Source organism: Solanum pennellii, chromosome 10, assembly GCF_001406875.1.
Source record: "Solanum pennellii chromosome 10, SPENNV200".
Taxonomy (NCBI): domain Eukaryota; kingdom Viridiplantae; phylum Streptophyta; class Magnoliopsida; order Solanales; family Solanaceae; genus Solanum; species Solanum pennellii.
Window position 1 is genome coordinate 82,265,620 of NC_028646.1, and position 18,484 is coordinate 82,284,103.

Sequence of the window (18,484 nt, forward strand, 5' to 3'; positions counted from 1 at the left end):
GGGGGGGGGGGGGGGTTAGTCTTCCTTGGAGGATATTCTGTTACTTCTATGTTTAATAGGTACTCTGTTTTTACTGGAAAAATAAAACTCATTGATTATTAATTATTTTATTTGTTCATCTAACCGATGTGGATAATTTATAGGGAAATGGTCAAAGATGCCTTAAGCTACGTTAAATCAACAAAAAACTTAGTATTTATGGTTTGGTCCAAAAATATTTTTGTCGTTAATATTTTTATTATTATTTAATGAAAAAAATGTTCATTTTTCAAATAAATATAGGACTTCTTTGACTTTTAGAAAAAAATTGTCTGAATTTGTTCATTTGAAATTTGGGTTATTATTTCTATTGATATTTTTTAAAATTAACAAATGTTTATCCTACTTCGATTTTAAAGAAATAAAAATAAAATATCATTTTATTTCATCATAGCTATCTTTTATTGTTTTATAAATAAATGATGGATATACTTGATCTTATATAGTATATGTTTATCCGTCTAAAGCATACATAAAGTCATTCTATTTTAATTGATAAAATGAGATTAAAAAGAAAAAATTATTTCCTGCGTTTTTATTTGTTTAAACGATAAAAGAAAGAAAATAAAAATAAGATTCTTTAATAATATTTTAATTAGGAACAAGATGTGCTTAAAAAAAATAATATATCTTTTCGGAAAGCATATTTGTGATAATTAATGGAACCTTAATAATATAAATATCAAATAAAAAATTATAACTACTATTCAAATAACCGTTACTTGATATTATCTCAAATTTACAACACATATCTTTTAAAAATTAAATGGATAGTATATTAACTAGATCACTTTAACCATTGTCAAAGCGAAATTACAATTTTTAGAAACAACTTTTTTATTCTTTAAAGTTCTTGATATGAGATCAGTCATAATAATGGAATCGGTTGAGTTGATATGCACTAAATTGAATTTAGTTTTATCCAATAAATGGTTCATGAAAATTTCAAGTCAAGAATTTAACTTGGTTAATATTTTGGATGTATTTACGTGACATTACGTACCAAAACTCTTTTAAACATATTTAAAAATAACAAATAAGATAATCAACATCAAAATATAACTAAAAAATAACTTAATTTTCTTTATAGACTTTTATTTTGGACAATTATGTCTAACAAAAAATTAATGAATTTTTTTTAGATTTAAATTTCATCCGTATCATCTTCATATATGAGGTTCATTATTATATAATACGAGTAAATAAGTTACAAATTTTGCTTATATTTATTTTTAAACTTAAATCATATAACTTCACTTTATAATTGAAGGTCTATATCATTTATGTTTATTTATTTCAATACTAAATTAAATTTGTAATACTGAAAATAGGAATACTATTGTTATTATATATGTTTGTAAGGATTAATTCAAAGTTAATATGATGTAGTCATATAATTGCAAGACAATCTGTTGGATGTTATTATAAAAAATTTATTTATTAATATAAAGATTTGTATAGCTTAATATAAATAAAAAAAGATTTATGTTTTTATACAAATTTATCTATTTTTACTTTTTATTTTTATTTTATCACAAACTTCAATATTTGTCTAAACAACGAAATAAAATCATAACATGTACTATGATCAAACAAAATTAGGCCTAAGCAAAGACTTTACTATCCTCCTTCTTAAGCCAACCCATAGAGGTAATGGTGTAACCCCAAGTACAAATGCAAGTATGCAACTATTCCTAACAAAATTTATTAATGCCTTAAATGAAATGAAATACATTCTCTAAGTTTTGAAATATTTGATTTATATAAAAATATTTCGAAGTCATTGAAAGTAAAATCATAAAAGACGATCCAATCCATATAAAACTTCATTCTCTATATATTCATAACAATGACAACATTTATGAGTAGTCTGAAAATTAAGCAATATTTGTCTAAACAAATTTAGAAACAAAATACTCCATTCATCTACCTTTAGTTGTCATAATCATTTTTTGAAAATCAATTTAACTAACTTAAAGTTAAATTTTTTATAATAATGAAAACCACAATATTGAAACAAAGTGAGTATAAGTTTTTTTAAAAATAGTGTTGAGAATATCCTTAAATCTTAATACAAATTATTGATTTTGTCTCCGATATTAACAACCTTAAGAATATATGTCTATTTGACTAACTAAATTTAAATTCACCCCGACGCACAATATGATATAGTAAATGATGTCAAATTCGTGTAAGAGTATGTTGCTCTTAAAAAAAAAGTCAAGAAATTTAATGAAAAATTTTCTAAACTCGACCAAAATTTAGAAAGTATTTCACTCATTTAATAATTTTGAGAGTATATTTAAGTTTAATTAAATAAATAAAGAGATATTTACAAAACTGTTGATAATATAACCCTCGAGTTTAGATGATGGTCCAAATTAAAATTTTAAAAGTCAGTTACCCATTTTATAGTGTTTCACCTACCCAAGCTCAACCAACAAAAAGAAAAGACAAATAAGCACAGCACAAATGCTTAGAGCCAAAATCTATTGATCCCAAGTCAAAATCATAAATGGCGAATCATAGATTTCAATTCCTAAAATGGTGGCGAAAATTGACAAGAAGAGAGTGGACTATTGCAGCAGCTTCATTGGCTATTCTAGTTTTAACACTTTCCTTCATCTCTCACTCTAATAATTCAGCGATTCCTGCTAACGATTTGATGATACCCTTTACCCCTTTGAGCAATGCCCAACAAAAATCTGCCTGTAAATTTCTCTTCCACATTTTGTTTCATGGACTTCAATTTGTTATTTTTAATTATTTTTTTTAGTGTAATTGGGTATGTGAGCAGTTCAAATTGGATGGTGAAGGTGCAGATTATATGTTTTGTGGATTTTTTTTGCAGTTTGTTTAGATGGAAGCTTACCTGGGTATCATTTACAGAAGGGTTTTGGATCTGGGTCTGACAAATGGGTTCTTCACATTGAGGTTAGCTTCTATGTCTTATTAACTGAGTTGATCAATTGTTAAAAAATGTGTTTTCTTGCTTCAAAAACTTTTCTTTAGATCCGAAGGTCTATCGGAAATTGTTGCTCTACTTTGCAATGAGTTAACAAAGTCATTTTCTTTTTTGGTAAAGCAAAAAGTGATTAACTATTGGAAATGATGTGCAAAGTTTTTTTTTTTTTTGTTAACAGAAATGTCACTTTACTATTGCTATATCAGACCAAATATTCTCTTAGCAGTAAAATGTATTTCCAGTAACAGTTTAATGATGTGACAAAATGTTTGAAGCCAAAAGAATAAAAAACGTAAAACCCATCATTTCAACCAATATAGGACTATTCAACCCATGAATTCGACCCGTCTTACTTGGAAAAAGTCACAGAGTGTTTGAAAAAAGATGGTGTGTGCTCTAAAGACTGTTCATGTTTATGAAAAATTGGTCATAATGTTGCTAACAGTCATATAGATCTGGTGATACAAAGTGGTCTATTGTTGATGACTTTTTCTTACCTTAAAATGATGTTATTCTCAAAGATGGGAACTTTTATGCTGTTGATAATACTGGGAGGGGGTGCATGTTAAATTGGGTGACGTGTCATTGCCTGAGTTAATAGTTGTTGCTCATTTTGTGTTTGGAAGAGCTAAAATGTTTCTTGTGAGAACTTGTTGATGGTTGACAAGTATCTGAGTATTGGTTTTGAAGATGATCTTGGATACAATGATGATGTTGAATTTTATGAGGAATTTGAGCTTGATTGTTGGGATAAAGGGAACCGTATACTCTTCAGAAAACAGTGTTTTTGTGGTTTTTGTACAGATAAAAGAAGGTTAAGGCAGTCGGTTCATGGTTCAGTAGTCCTATGGAGTATGGACCTATATTGGTTAAAATGGTTGGATTTATGTTCTATTTTTGCTTCAAATATTGTGTGGCACATAACTTCATCATGTTGGTCGCTAAAATAGAACATGTCTCTTGTAATTCTTAAATTCCTTAATAGAGTGGTAATACACTTCAACATAGCACCCGAATAGGTAGAGGTATTGGGTTAGAGTCATATCATTCCCACAAACAAAAAACATTCTCATGAAAAAAGAAAAATCCAGCCATAAGTTAAGGGACATGTTCTCTATCTTTTGTAACGTTGACCTTAGTTAAGGCCAAAGTAGTAGCCATGCACACAACATTAGCCTGCAGATGTGATACGTAATATTCTAGTTTGCTCTTTCCCTTTTCTTGTTGACTATGTTTTTGTGTTAATCTTGCATTGCAGGGTGGAGGCTGGTGTAACTCAATAGAAACATGTTCTTTTCGGCAGACAACAAAGTTGGGCTCCTCGAGGTTCATGGAGCATGAAGTTCAGTTTTTTGGGATTTTGAGCTCTGACCCATCACAAAATCCGGGTAAGCAACTCTAATGGTGATTTAAGTATTACTCTCTTGATATTTATCGAAAAGGAAAACGAATTGACTCCTTCACTTCAGTTATTGGATTTTGTTAGCTCCGTGAGCAATTAGCATAGCCTAGCTGATTTTTATTCTAGCAAGCTCTACCATTTTTAATCCCTTGTGGATCTGTTAGCATCTTCTTGATGCCTTCATTGAAACCTCAAAAAGAAAAAAAGACTTGACTCCTTGATATATTGTGTTCAGTGATTTTTATTATTATACTCTTGCTACAAATTTTCATTATGCTTATAATTGTGTTATCTTAAACTTTAAATCCTCCAGCAGTTTTATTTACCAAACGAAGACATCAAGTTTGTAAGTACACATTGATAGCTCATCATTTTATATTTTTCTGTTGCCAATGAATTAACCATCTACAAAAGTTCATGTTTTCCAAGAGGAATAATAGGAACTTACTTGAACACATTTCCTTTTTGACTGTTAATCCACATAGTTTTTCTTTTCGTATTTGTTGATGAAACTACTATCAGTTTTGACAAAAAGTAGGTACTAATAATTGACTTATTTTTGTTTTGAATGAAAATCTGCTTCATTAAGGGATCTTATGCTCTTGTTTGGCCAATTTGACTTTATTCAGATTTCTTCGACTGGAACAAAGTCAAGATACGCTATTGCGATGGTGGATCCTTTTCTGGACACCCAGACAGTGAATTTAAAGTAAGTTCATGGAGCATTTATTAAAGACTATGAATGTTGTGTTTTTCCATGACATCCATCAAGAAGATGAGGGAAAGAAGGCAAAGAAAGCATTGAGTACCTTTGTTATCTATTGATTTATGGCAGAATGGAACAGAATTCTACTTCAGAGGCCAGGTTATTTGGGAAGCAGTAACGGATGAACTCTTGTCAATAGGACTTTCTTATGCTAAAAAGGTATTCTTTTTCGCTTTGTCTCATTGAATTTTTGGGTTTTTCAATTCTCAGTTATATAAAACATTTTGCTCTGCCCCCACCTTAATTTTTTCAGTTAATTTAATTCGTTTGTTCTGTAGTATGTATTTTAAAAACTAACAGATACTCAATTCAAAAATTTAGACCATTCTGAATTCATAGTTCTAATCAATATACTGTATCTTTCTAAGTGCACTAAGAGGTGATCACTTCTTTTTCTTCTTTAGAAAAAGAGGTTGTTATTACTTTAATTGGAATACTGGACCTGGTCACCTTCAAGTCCTAGACTTGCACCTTTTTATGCCTAACTTTGCAGGCACTTCTTTCGGGATGTTCCGCTGGAGGTCTGGCAACTCTCATACACTGCGATGACTTTCGAGAGATTTTACCCAAGGATGCCAATGTCAAGTGCCTTGTTGATGCAGGTTTTTTCCTTAATGAGTATGTCTCCTAGAACACTGTGCATACTAAAGTTCCAATTACTAATGTATCTATTTCTGGATCTTGACCCTCAAACATGATTAGTATACCTGTTCTTGGAAGCAGGTATAATATCAAATCTGGAATGTGATTTTTGGAATATAATCTACACATAGGAGAAATTATAGGAAGAAACTTGATGGTATTAAACAATTCTTTAGTTATGCATTGTAAAACATAGCCAGGAGATCATGAAATGTTAGCTAATGAATGAGCTATATGCCTGCAACTGAGAAGAATAAACAATAAGTACCAGTTTTACTTCTAAAAATTTGGTAAATAGATATGCACATAGTTTTAAGCTTTTAGATAGTACTCCCGAAGATAGCCAGGAAAGGGTGGAAGGTGAAATACTGAATGATACAATATGCTGAGGACTGAAAATTTTTTAATCGAAGGTGCAAACACTCATGCTAAAATCTTATTAATAGGTGAGGACTGGATCACCATAATAATCAGAATCTCATACTGCAATAGTTGATAAAATTTCAATGAAGAAAATACATGACTCACTAGGGCAGGAAGAAACTATGGAACATCTTGGTGTATTGATCATTTTGTCCAAAAGGGGCACCTTTTCCTTTAAATTAAAACTCTAACCAAATATTGAGGAAGAATCTTTTTGTCAAAAAATTTGCATGAGAATTTGTAAGATGAGATTGACAGTTTCATTCCCAATAATGTAGAGGTGTACCATTCTAAGAACTGTTAGGTTTCTTGCGTGTGTAGTCCAAATTCGAATCAACCGTAAGTCTATTATTGCTTGCACTATTTCAGTAAGGACGTTGCTGGAAGTCCCACCATTGAGCGATTTTATCAAGATGTTGTTAACCTCCAGGTTTTTCCTTGTACTTCAGAAGCTACTTTTTTGTGTGTGCATGCTTTTGTTCCTTCTGTGTTTGTGACTCTTTGTTTCAACATATTTCTGGTCATACACCGATGTGATGAATGATCTTTCAGGTGTAATTGGATGCTGATGCAAAAATTATTGGTGTAAACGTATGAGGAAAAAACAATTCAACTTGGAAGGGAGTTGATGAGAGTTTCATTTTGTACTGTTGCATATGGACCAATAGAAAAAATAATCATGGAATAGAAAATTAGAAGTGATACTTGTGCATTTTTACGGTGCAATATTGTTCTATCAGAATTTTTAGAGGTTTAAATGAGAGTCTGTAACTAAATTGTTTGTCCTACTAACTGTTTGTAATGTATATGATAAGTTTTGTACATGGTACATTCTACTAAGAGTTATGAAGGTCCTAAGATTTATATAAAAAGGGGCAGCCCGGTGCACTAAGCTACTGTTATGCACGGGTCCAGGAAGGACCGGATCATGTAATGAGTAAATGTATCTTGAAACCTGATGCCACTCGATTTCTTCTTCTGAACCAAATATGAATCCCAGACAGGGAAAAGACTGCGAAACATTTTATAAGTGATGCAATTATTTAAGGTTTTACTTTTTTGAGGAAAGGGGAAGAAGGTGTTTACGATCATCAATTGTATAAGCATCATAAGAACACATGAATGTGAATGCTGATGTAGTTTTCTTCTTATTGGTTCTCTGTAGATGTGATGGAACAATGTTTCTGCTGTATTTCCTGCTTGATCAACAAAATGTTGTTAATAATTAGTGGTATAATTTCTAAAGTGCTGCTTGAACAAATTACGATGTTTAAAAATTATCTACGTATGCACCTGGTTTTTTTATTGCAATTTCCAACTATTATTGTTATCACTATTTATTCGTGTTCCCTGTTTCTTGATTGCATTTGTTCTGATTTCTGACTCAAACCTGATTGTAATTTGATCATTCTCAGGGTGTGGCAAAAAGTTTAAAGAAGGATTGCACGTCAAGATTGGAACCTTACAAGGTGCCCTTTTTTCGTTTATATTTGAGATACTAACATAGTTTTTTCTTTTGCCGTTCACCTTTTCTCCATTGTGACTTTATGTTGGCTTCATCCTCAGTGTTTTTTCCCTCAAGAATTTATAAGCAGCATAAAGACCCCTGTTTTCCTTGTTCAACCAGGATATGATTTTTGGCAAGTAAGTTTTCGTTCCATGCTGTTTCAGCTTCTAGTTAATAATTTTCTTTCTAAATGCTCTACTAACTTACTGTTTATACTTACAGATACAAAACATCTTGGTACCTCGTTCATCAGATCCACATCAAAGTTGGTTCAGATGCAAGCTAAATATTAACAACTGTAATTCCAAACAGCTTGAAGTCCTGCAAGGTGAATATTTGCATCTAAAAACAGCAATTGTAGATACCGCAGCCAGGCTTTTCATTTGAGGAGTGCAGGTATTAGGATACTTGCATGCTTGCTATGTTGTCACCTTATGAAATTATTCATTATCTACAGATTTCCGAAATTCTTTGCTCAAAACGCTCGATGGATTTCACAAAAATCCAGAAGGGGGCATGTTCATAAATTCTTGCTTTATACATTGCCAAACATGGGTGACTGAGACATGGCATTCTCCTCGTTCTCCAAAAATCAATAACAAAGTAAGTTTTTCCCTTTATATTCTATCTATGGTCTGAAGGTGGTTCTAATTTTATCAGCATAGCTTTTAGTAAGTTACATATAATGTTATTAGATAAAATCAGACCCCATGTTCACCATGCGCCTAAGAGTTAGAGATAGCAAGCTGGATAAGCGGTTGGTAGATGCGAAAGTAATAACTAACTGTTCGCATATGTGATCCATCCTTTTTACCCATTCACCAACAGTGAAAACATAATGGTTTGTGAAAACTGAAATCTTTAGAAACCAAAGTAACAGACGCTCGAAAAGTTAATAAACATCTAACTTAATGCGCAGTTTGACCTACAAGCTTAAGTTAGATCTTTCTAGAGGTAAACTGTGCTAATATTTTACTCCAGATGTAACCATAAACAGTGGGATTTTCGCATAATAGTTTGCTTCAAAGCCTTCTTGAGGAATTATCTTAGGTTTGTACTTTGACATAAAGAACATTTTATTAGGATCACGCTGAATATGTTATTGTTGTTGTTGGGCTAGAATAATTTAATTCTAATTTCTCTTCAAGATCTCATCATGCTAGTTCATTTCGGGATTGCTTTGTACCATATCGTAGAATAGGAGAAGCTTACACCAAATTTTTCTTCAGACTATATCAATATCTTCCCCAGTGTTTTCTCCGTTTTTGAGACCACATATATGTTATATCAAGAAACCATCTCTAAGAAGATGTGGCTAATCTACTTTCTTGCTTTCATTAATAGCATGTTGTTTCGTCACATTTAGGGTGGTACCATTGACTCTAATATTAAGGAGAGCCATTACTCAAGACTAGTCATGTCACATTCCTAAAGCCCATGGTTGAGAGTTATTCCTCTTGAAAGAAAAATAGCATACAAGCAGATATCTAAAACCCGATGCAGTAGATGTCTGCCTTCTCTAATTTTTTTCACAGTTTGGGAATATCTTTGAGCTTAAGTTGTTGAACTCAATACGAGCTGAGAAATGGGAAGAATATCTCTCAATTAAGCTTCTGGCTTTCATTCATTAGAAATGAAAAAATCTTTCCAAAGCTCAATATATACAACTGTAACTGATGATTGTTCTCCGAATCATTGAGCAGACAATTGCAGAGGCTGTAGGAGACTGGTATTTCAACCGAGAAGAGGCAAAACATATTGATTGTCCATTTCCATGCAATCCTACTTGCTATCACATGAATTTTACTCAAGGATGACAGGCCGGTTGCTGCAGGTTTACTGATATCTTATCTTATGCTCTCATTTAACCATACTTTGTGGCACATTTTTATGCAAATATGAGAAACTATGATTCAGGCAGACAACAGCAAGGTATGCAGCCAGAGTATTCCTGTTCTTCTCTCCATTTTGAGCAATCAAGCATTCTGGAATCAACGTTTAATAGTGAACCTCATCTGTCATAATTTTAGTCTGGAGTTTATCTGTAACCTTTTCTTTCCCTTTTGAGATCAAGAACTTCATTTCTAACTTCAAACTTGCTGTTCCTTTAGCTTCTTTTTTGCCAGAGTTCCTTGTATATTTTTTTTTCTTCAGATTATAGGTTTTTACACCTTTCTCTCTCTCTCTTTTTTTTCTGTATATATTCCCAGCATCAAACATTTCCAGAATTATTTGAGAGAGATCGATTTCGTATTTACTTAAATTCTGCAGAGATACAAGCAAGGTAATGTGATTTTTTTTTTAATGTTTTTTTATTATTTTTCATTTCTCCTTGTTTGTATATATTTTTATGGGAGTCCACTAATCTGCTTGAGGTTAGTACTTAGTACCAAAGATCATTGTAAAACTGAAGAAGTCTTGAGATGCACGTAGTGTATACACTAAATTAAAAATGCATGATATATTTTATTTATATATTCTAATCAACTAACCATGATATATTTTACTTGCATTTTAACCATTTTTATGTGCAGTTCATCCAATTTTTATGTGAAATCTATACACATGTGTAACTTTAAACACCTTATATCTAAATTTGTTTTAAAGTAGATATATTAAAAACAAATAATTAAAAAATTGAGTAAAAGTTAAATAAGAGTATCCAAATAAGGTAGTGAAATTTTTACTCTATAATCTCAATCTAAGTTTTTAATTTTAATTTGTGGGTCAAAATAGACAAAAGGATTGGATCTCCCAAAACAGGAACGATTTTTTCTCTAAAAATAATGTGTTTTTGCATCCTTTGATGGAATTTACACTATTAAAAAAACCAATATTTTCCTATTGAAATTTCTCATAAGAAAATGTTTGGTGGTTAGTCGTATAGATATTTTAATTGAATTAATGAGAAAAGAAAAAAATTTCAGTAGCTATTTTCCGTATCTCAAAAAGAATATGTTTTATGTTTTTCTAATGAGCTGGTTTGAGAGGACTGAAATGAAAAAAGCATATATAATAATACAAATTTTTTATACAAATTTTTCATTGATTCGTGATAGTAATTATGATATTGGTGTAGGTAAAAACTATGTCAAATTGTCAATGCCATGCCCTACTTTGAATATAAATTAAATACAAATATGGTGTGATTTTTTCTATATAAATATAAATTAAATGCTAAGACATCAAGTGCAAATATTTTAGGAGTTGATTTGATCTTCTAGAAAGTGGATGACAGATTTTGTTCTTCTAATCTTTAAACTTGAAGCTGCATTAACCAATTAAAAATTCTCTAAACACAAAATATGTATGGTCTGACTTTGGAATTTGCAATTTGCAATTTAACAAATCCAAAATAATCCAATTTGGATCCTTTTACCAAGAAATTGTATTTGATTTGATTCACTAATTTTGTATATAAACCAACAAAAAAAAAGATGTTAAATAGGAGAAGATGGAATCTTTTTTATTTGGAGAATCTCAATGAGAGAATAAATCTTTTGTAGTTCATTGTGAAAATAAAATAAAATACTTGTAAGTACCTTTTAACTTTAATCATTGTTTTACATGTTGTTTAGTATCAATTGATAGTACTTAGTAGTGTGCATTTTGTGCAATTTATGCCAATAATTAAGCTCAAATGGTATGATTCAAATCTTAATTACTTTAAATCTGGCATTTTTATTTTATTTTATTTTATTTGAATTTTCACTCTGTATGAGTTGAGAATGCTATTGTTAAGTTCAACCACTACGAGAAATAAAGATTTTTCTAAGGTAAACCAGTAAAAAGAAGTTCATTCAGTTTCCATCGAACCATCTCAACATGGAAAAATGTATGGCAGGAAACCTTTAAGTTTTTTGTACGAAAATATTAATATTTTATTTTCTCACAAATTCAATTAAACTATATGATCACCGGACATTTCTCAAAGGACAAATAATATTTTTTTAAAATAGTGAATCGAACTAAATATTTTTTACATGGAATATAAACATAATAAATTCTAGGTTAAATTCTAGGTTATGAACTTATAATTTCAATTTTCAAATGTTTGAGTTCACAAATTTCAACCATAAATTCAGTCAAATTTCCAACCATCCACCTGAAATTAGGGATCAATTAGGAAAATTTAAAAAACAAATAGTTTTATTTAAAAAAGGCAAAAAAAAAAAAGGAATTATAAATAGGAAATTATAAAATGGATAATCGAACTAGTATTAATAAAATAAAAATTTAAAATATAATCTACTAATTGAGTTATTAAAATTCTCTAAAAAAGAATATAATATAATTGTAACTTTGATAAAAAATCTTTTTTTTCTTTAGATATTTTTATAGGTGAAATAACCATCACCATCACTCTGCTAGCATGTTAACCAGCACAGGTATTTTCAAGTGAATGATGTTGATAGTCAAAAAAATAAAAACCAACTCTTCTATACTTTGAACATTTAATTTATTTATTTATTTTCAGTGTTTGACTTTTTTTAAAGAAAAAAAAACTTATGAATATATAAGTTCACTAGATATAATTAGAGTTTGCCAAAACCACAAGTAACTCTGTACAATAAATTAATCTTAATTACTTTTCACGTAGCTGATTTTCCCCTCCATGTTCATGCATCTCATGATTTTTCTTTATGAATCGGTTATTTGAATTTTGATATAAGAATTTTAGTATCTTGATTAATTTGAATTTTTTTTTGGTCAAAAATTTCATAAGATTAATTTACACTTTTTAGTGATTATTTAGATTTTTTCCTATGATTAAAAGTTGTGTAAATAATGTTAGAGAATTTACTTTTTCAGATAATATTGAATTCGAATTTAATATTTATTCCTATGTTACTCAATTATCTTACCAATAAAATATTAAATTATCGCATAACATTTGTAGTAATTTGCAAATTTCAGATTGTGGTCAAAATTTTAATTAAAAAAACTATTTACTAAATAATCGTTTCAAAAAAAAACTCACAAATTTTTCACGAGAAGAATCCTATAAAAAAATTTATTCCCACTACTCAAAATGATACATTTGATTAACAGTGAAGATATTCATTTATCTCACCACACCACTCAACCATCATCCTATTTATATTATCAAAAAGTTAACCAATCATCCATTTTTTATTTAAAATATTGGCTAATTAGTAATTACATAAGCTTTTGTCTGGTAGCTTCGGCCTTTGGGTCAACTACTTTGGATCAAACTAATCAGGATTTATTTATTCTTAACGAAAGTTTTGAGTTTCTACTTCTAGATATGGAGTTGTTTTGTCTATAGTGAAGTGATAAATATTTAGTTATTTTTAATTAAAATTTTGAGTTTGAACTTCTAAATATAGAGTTGTTTTTGTCAGTAAATATTGTATTCTTTAATATGGGACGTTTTTTTATATGAATTCCAATTTAATTAAATTTTAATACAAATATTAAAACATGAAAAAAAACACTTCTACTTTATTTATTTATTTCTTAGTTTTGTGAACAAGTCATCCTCCATAATCAGACATCTTGATAAGTTTAAGTACTCCTAAATATGAAATTACCTTTGGTGGGAAGGACTATCCTTGCTAATGTAAAACTCTTCAACGTAAATTCAAATTTAATCAAATTTTTTCTTTTGAAAATGTAAAACAAATTTGTAATATTCCAAAAAAAGAGAGATATTCACATTAAATAAAATTGTTATTTTTAGTTATTATTTCTTAAAACATGCCTATAAGGGAAAAATAGACCATTAATATAGAGGGAGTAACATGTCAGGTACTACTATTTATGTTTTTTCTAGCTGGATCAATATGCACCTACTTTCTTAATATTTCATACGTCACAAACTATGACTTATATGGCTCTTTTATTTTATTTTCTCTTGCTATTAGTGGATTGGATTAACTAAAGAAAACGCGTAGGTTTCTTGAAAATCAAGAGCTTAATTGACTATGTTTATTAAAAATCATGAGCTTAATTAATCTATTTAGGGACAATCATCATGAGATTAATTGACTATCTCCATTTTCAGCCAACAACTTTCCATTTAAGTAGTAATAGAGGATTAAGTAGTAATGAAAGTCTTCTTAAACTGGAGAATTCTAGTGGATCTTCAAATTTGAATTCCAACACCATTAACTCTAATGATCTTTCTAGACCTTTCAAAATAAATTTTAAAAATATATATAAAAACAGTGAATTGTCTTTTCGTATTTAATTTCAAATTCTAACATTCCCAACATAATAACCAAATTGGTGATAACCAATTATTTTATTTATAAGAACATTGTTGGTTTAGTTTACACATATCTTGATTATTTTGATCTGATCTACGGCCTCTTATTAGCATGGTCTATGGTGAAGGGCATAGAAGTATTAAGAGTTGTAAAATTATACAATTATTTTTTTACATGCATATACATTTTGAGTTCTTTTTGGGATGAATTTCTACTACAATTTTTGTCCATAAAGCATTCCACATGTAAGAAATAATCACCTAATATCGTTTTTGTCTATGCTAATATTTGAACTCTAATCTCCAAAGGGGCGAAGTCACACTTTTTCGAGAGGAATTAATTTATTTTTTCTCTTAAATTTCCTTAAGATACTTTTTTATATTTTGATTTTCATTAATGAAACATGAATGTAATTCTATCACTACTGATCTCTCATGATTTTCATCCGCTTCATATTTCATTGATGATGACCTATATTGGGTAGGTTTTGGTCTACTAGGATGATTCATGATTAAACAATTAGCAAAAGTAAAGCAAGAAGCTGTTTGAAATGGAAGACAAAATCAGTAGTATAGTTCAAGCTTCCACCAACAATTACTAATTGTTTTATATTTTGAAATTTATATTACACCCCCCACCCCACCCCCACAGCTAAACAACATATGGATAATAAGAGTGGCAAAAGAATTCCACAAGCACTTCAAATTTATTTCAACCATTCCCTCTTGACAATTCAATTTGCTTTAAAGCATTATGCCATATACATAGTGATTCCTCCTGCAGATTCTTCTTGGATAAGTTATAATATGTTCAAAAAAGTAAGTACAAGATTTGTATAATCTAAAACTAAGACCAAAAAGTATGGAGAAAAATAAACGAATTTTCGACCAATAAGATCGAGTCTATTTGAGGTATCAGGTTGTGTGATCGATACATCTAGGAATATATGTACAATGAGCACAATATTTTGTTACAAATATCCTAAGATTTTTACTTTTGAAGGGAAAAAAGGGGCAACTTTATTGGCACCTTTACAATCCTCCTGAGCAACAAACATGTTAATGAGCAAAACTAGTTCTAAGTGTATTGTTTTGTGTGGATAAGAGCCAAATTATAGAAACAAAGGGTTGAATCTCAATGGATCATTGCAGTTAGGCCACTCTGTCACTTACAACATCCCAACACAAAAAGCTTCCTTTATACAGTTGATTTACACGGATGATCTCCATATCCTACCTTCGAATGATATGATGATGATTGAGACATCATCATGGTACTTCCTACGATCTCCTTGTGGTATATCAAGCAACTCGTGGAAGTCCATGCCTGTGAAATCGTAGGACAAAAGGCATTTAGTTCGATTTCTATGAGAAATCGTCGTATTTAGAATTCTCACAAGTAGAGATATATATTTACCAGCTTTCTTTGCAGCTCTAAATAACACTTCTTCAACAAGATGTTGCGCGGGATCTCCCTCGGGGAATATAGACATGAAAGTCTCAACTTCAGAGACTGCTTCTTCATTTGTGAAGTATTGATAAAGTCCATCAGATGATAAGATTAGAAATCTGTCTCTGGGGCCAAGTCTATGGTGGTATAATGATGGTATACAGTTGATATACGGTGAACTTCCAACGTAGTCTATTCTGAAGACACCTAGAAGTCCATTGTTCCATTTAGGCTGTAATATCACACAAAACAGGAATTACATTAACACGAAAACTTGTTAAATTGTACAACGAGTCAAAAGAAATTCGATATTTTGAAGAGAATGCTAGGCATTTCTTATGACTTTTGATCATAGACACGAAAAGTGTAATGTTAACGTTGAGAATACCTGTTTAAGAAAGCCTGCACCAAAAGCTCGAGTAACGTTCAAAGAACCTTTCACTCGTCCATTTTTAATAGGAGACGTGTCAGTAGGATGCTCGCTTCTAATCCTGAGAACTTCCTGCAACAATTTCCGAGTCAAGCATGAGTATTAGTCTATGAAACATCGAAATATCGAAATATTTGGACTAAAAGTGGTATGTACCTCTTTAACAGATGTGCTATGGTCAATAGTGAGTTGATAAGAACTAAGATTGTGTTTTCTGTCTGATACAACTCTGTAGAGTGTATCAATGCTATTTCGACTCCCCTCATTTATCGGTCCCAAGTTACCAATGGAACGATCGGGTTCAGGATTTTGAGCCAAAACTGCTCTGCTATCTCCAACATTCATCAAGTAAACATCATTGCCTTTCATCAACATCACTAAAACACATGATCCCATTAAGGCTAACTCGGGGTTTTCATTCACCATTGTGTCCGTTATCTCCAAATATGATGCCTCAGCTCTCCTCAACGCCTCTGATAACGCATTCAACACGTCTAAATGATCAATACCTGATTGATCAACTTCTTGATTTTGAACAATAACTGTGTCGTTGCACATGAGATTTTCGGAGGATTCTAATTTGTCAGTCCATAGCAATCCCTTGAGTTCTTTGAATACGTTGGAATAAAGATTTTTCAACAAAAACTCAGTAGCATCAGGTCCATTAAAACCATCATAAATCCCAACAAATACCCATCCATATTCCTCAGAAATCACTACATGTACTCTGTCTTCCCCTGCTTTCCCCTGAGCCCATTGCACATTTCGACTTAGAAATGATCCATTATTCTCATCATCTTCATACAAACGGTTTACACTAATCAAAGATCCATTATTCTTCTTCTCTGCCAAATTCATTGACAAAACTTTCTTTAAATTCCTAACTATGTCCCATTTACTAGACTCAGGTTTGTACCTCTGTAGCTGCTGATCATACTGATTCTCCAACGGGCCAGAAGTAAAACTCCGCTCCATCGGGCCAGAGAGGAACCCCCTCTCGATTGGGCCCGAGCCCGAGTTAGAAACTCGGGGAATCGGTCCCGAACATATAGAGTGGATTGATCTCCGGGGAATTGGCTGAAGAGGAAAAGAAGAAAACCACTGAGAGCTCTCAAAAGCGGACGACTTCTCAATGTAAGTATTTGAAACGTCGACGAGGGCAGTGGATAGCGGCGTGGTAGAGGTGTTGGCGGAGATAGAAGCGCCGGAAATAGTACGAAAGGCGTTGGTTTGGCTGGTGCTGGTGCTGCTGCTGTTACTGGAGATAGTTGTAGTAGCGGAAGAAGAAGAATCTTCTAGAAAATGTTGATTCTTAGATGATGAATCATGCAATATATAACAAAATGAATGGCCTAATCCTTTATCAAAACTATCAATTAAGTCTACGCCAATATCATGGCGTCTTTTGGATATTTCTCCTGCAAAACAAAACTTCAATCTTCCAATACCGTTTCCCATTTTCCAAGCGATTGCAGTAACTAGTTGTTCATAATAAAGATATTTCAACTTGAAACAGAAACAATAAATGTATGCAAACAATTTATTTTATGGTATTTGAAAGTGAATAGTAATTAGGAAGAGAATAAAGCTGCTGCTATGAGAGGAGAGAAAGAGAAGAGAAGAGGTGAGGAATATGAAGATTGAAATTTGAAAGTTTATAATTGGTAGTGTGGGGTTTAAGCATTTGAAGTGGAAAAAGAAAAAGCATAGAGGAGTTGACTTTAGATAGATGACTGAAAAGGTAAGAATATTACTTATTGCTCCCTCTTCTACGTAACAGGTCATTTGTTACTGTTAGGATTAGAGAGTGTTTACGGATCTAATTGGATTGGTTTATTCACTAAAATCAAAATATAAGATAGGGTAGTCAAAAACATATGTGTTGGAAATATTTTTTTGTTTTCGTAAATAAAATATAATTTTTTTATAAGATATTTAAAATTTTCATAGTGAATATATAAATAGAAAAAAGTATGTTTATTAGAGTTTTTTTTGTCTGAATAAAATTATAATCAAACTAATTACTGTTGATAATCTAAAATGTAAAATCAAATTTAATTTAATTTTTTTTTTGAATTAATTTTTATCCAAACTATAAACATTCCTAAATAGTATATATTAAATATGATACTTTTTTCATTCTTTATTTGATAGAATTTTCTAACTAAATACATGATATTACACTCAAGTCATTCAATTGTCGTGTATTTTTCCACCTTCCTCGTGAAAAACATTAGTAGATGGTAATTTGACTAACTCATTCTAGTTTATTACTTTTATTAGGTTGACTAAGGATAAAAGTGTAAATAAATAGCTATTGATGTCTTAGTTTTCTAAAATAAAAAATATTGTGAATCATTTATTTCTAATAAGGATGTCTTAGATCACGTATTTAGAAACACAAAGAATACATAATAAACATGATTAAAGATAAAAGCGTTTTTAATATTTTAAATTAAATCGTGATAAAATATATTTTTAAAATTATTAATATATTTTATTTAACATTAGTGTATGCACTCTACTAAATAATCTTCTATATAATTGAGAACAAAGTATTTTTAAACTAACATTGTGATTATAATTCTCAAATTAAATAAATAATAAAAATTTTAAAATTAAATTATT

General features: G+C 30.6%; 2 protein-coding genes across 4 annotated transcripts; one reads left to right on the forward strand and one right to left on the reverse strand.

Moving 5' to 3' along the window:
• Positions 1-2,438: 2,438 nt before the first annotated feature.
• Positions 2,439-10,089, forward strand: LOC107032174 (pectin acetylesterase 5-like). 3 transcript variants are annotated; one of them, XM_015233757.2, is made up of 13 exons: positions 2,439-2,750; positions 2,891-2,973; positions 4,263-4,392; positions 5,036-5,115; positions 5,242-5,331; positions 5,666-5,790; positions 6,607-6,667; positions 7,653-7,706; positions 7,804-7,881; positions 7,967-8,072; positions 8,202-8,347; positions 9,448-9,578; positions 9,955-10,089. In XM_015233757.2, the coding sequence occupies exons 1-12, from the start codon at positions 2,555-2,557 to the stop codon at positions 9,559-9,561; spliced, it is 1,263 nt and encodes a 420-aa protein (XP_015089243.1). In that variant the 5' UTR covers positions 2,439-2,554; the 3' UTR covers positions 9,562-9,578; positions 9,955-10,089. The 3 variants fall into 3 exon arrangements, with proteins under 3 accessions (XP_015089243.1, XP_015089242.1, XP_015089241.1); XM_015233756.2 differs by lacking the exon at positions 9,955-10,089 and adding an exon at positions 9,662-9,924; XM_015233755.2 differs by lacking the exon at positions 9,955-10,089 and having other exon boundaries at positions 9,448-9,924.
• A 4,752-nt stretch (positions 10,090-14,841) lies between these two features.
• Positions 14,842-17,502, reverse strand: LOC107032173 (probable protein phosphatase 2C 4). The gene is made up of 4 exons (XM_015233754.2): positions 16,013-17,502; positions 15,815-15,928; positions 15,394-15,658; positions 14,842-15,303 (listed from the first exon to the last, which is right to left on the reverse strand). Exons 1-4 carry the CDS (start codon positions 17,312-17,314, stop codon positions 15,188-15,190), a joined length of 1,797 nt encoding a protein of 598 aa, XP_015089240.1. The 5' UTR covers positions 17,315-17,502; the 3' UTR covers positions 14,842-15,187.
• Between the last annotated feature and the right edge of the window lie 982 nt (positions 17,503-18,484).

What these genes read in the sequence shown, in the direction of transcription:
- LOC107032173 (XM_015233754.2), bottom strand. Translation starts at nt 17,314, where the DNA reads ATGGGAAACGGTATTGGAAGATTGAAGTTTTGTTTTGCAGGAGAAATA. An exon ending in GTGCAGGCTTTCTTAAACAG is followed by an intron (nt 15,659 to 15,814) that starts GTATTCTCAACG and finishes GTGATATTACAG; the next exon opens with CCTAAATGGAACAATGGACT. An exon ending in TAGAGCTGCAAAGAAAGCTG is followed by an intron (nt 15,304 to 15,393) that starts GTAAATATATAT and finishes ACGATTTCACAG; the next exon opens with GCATGGACTTCCACGAGTTG.
- LOC107032174 (XM_015233757.2), top strand. Translation starts at nt 2,555, where the DNA reads ATGGCGAATCATAGATTTCAATTCCTAAAATGGTGGCGAAAATTGACA. An exon ending in AAGATGTTGTTAACCTCCAG is followed by an intron (nt 6,668 to 7,652) that starts GTTTTTCCTTGT and finishes GATCATTCTCAG; the next exon opens with GGTGTGGCAAAAAGTTTAAA. An exon ending in ACAGCTTGAAGTCCTGCAAG is followed by an intron (nt 8,073 to 8,201) that starts GTGAATATTTGC and finishes CATTATCTACAG; the next exon opens with ATTTCCGAAATTCTTTGCTC.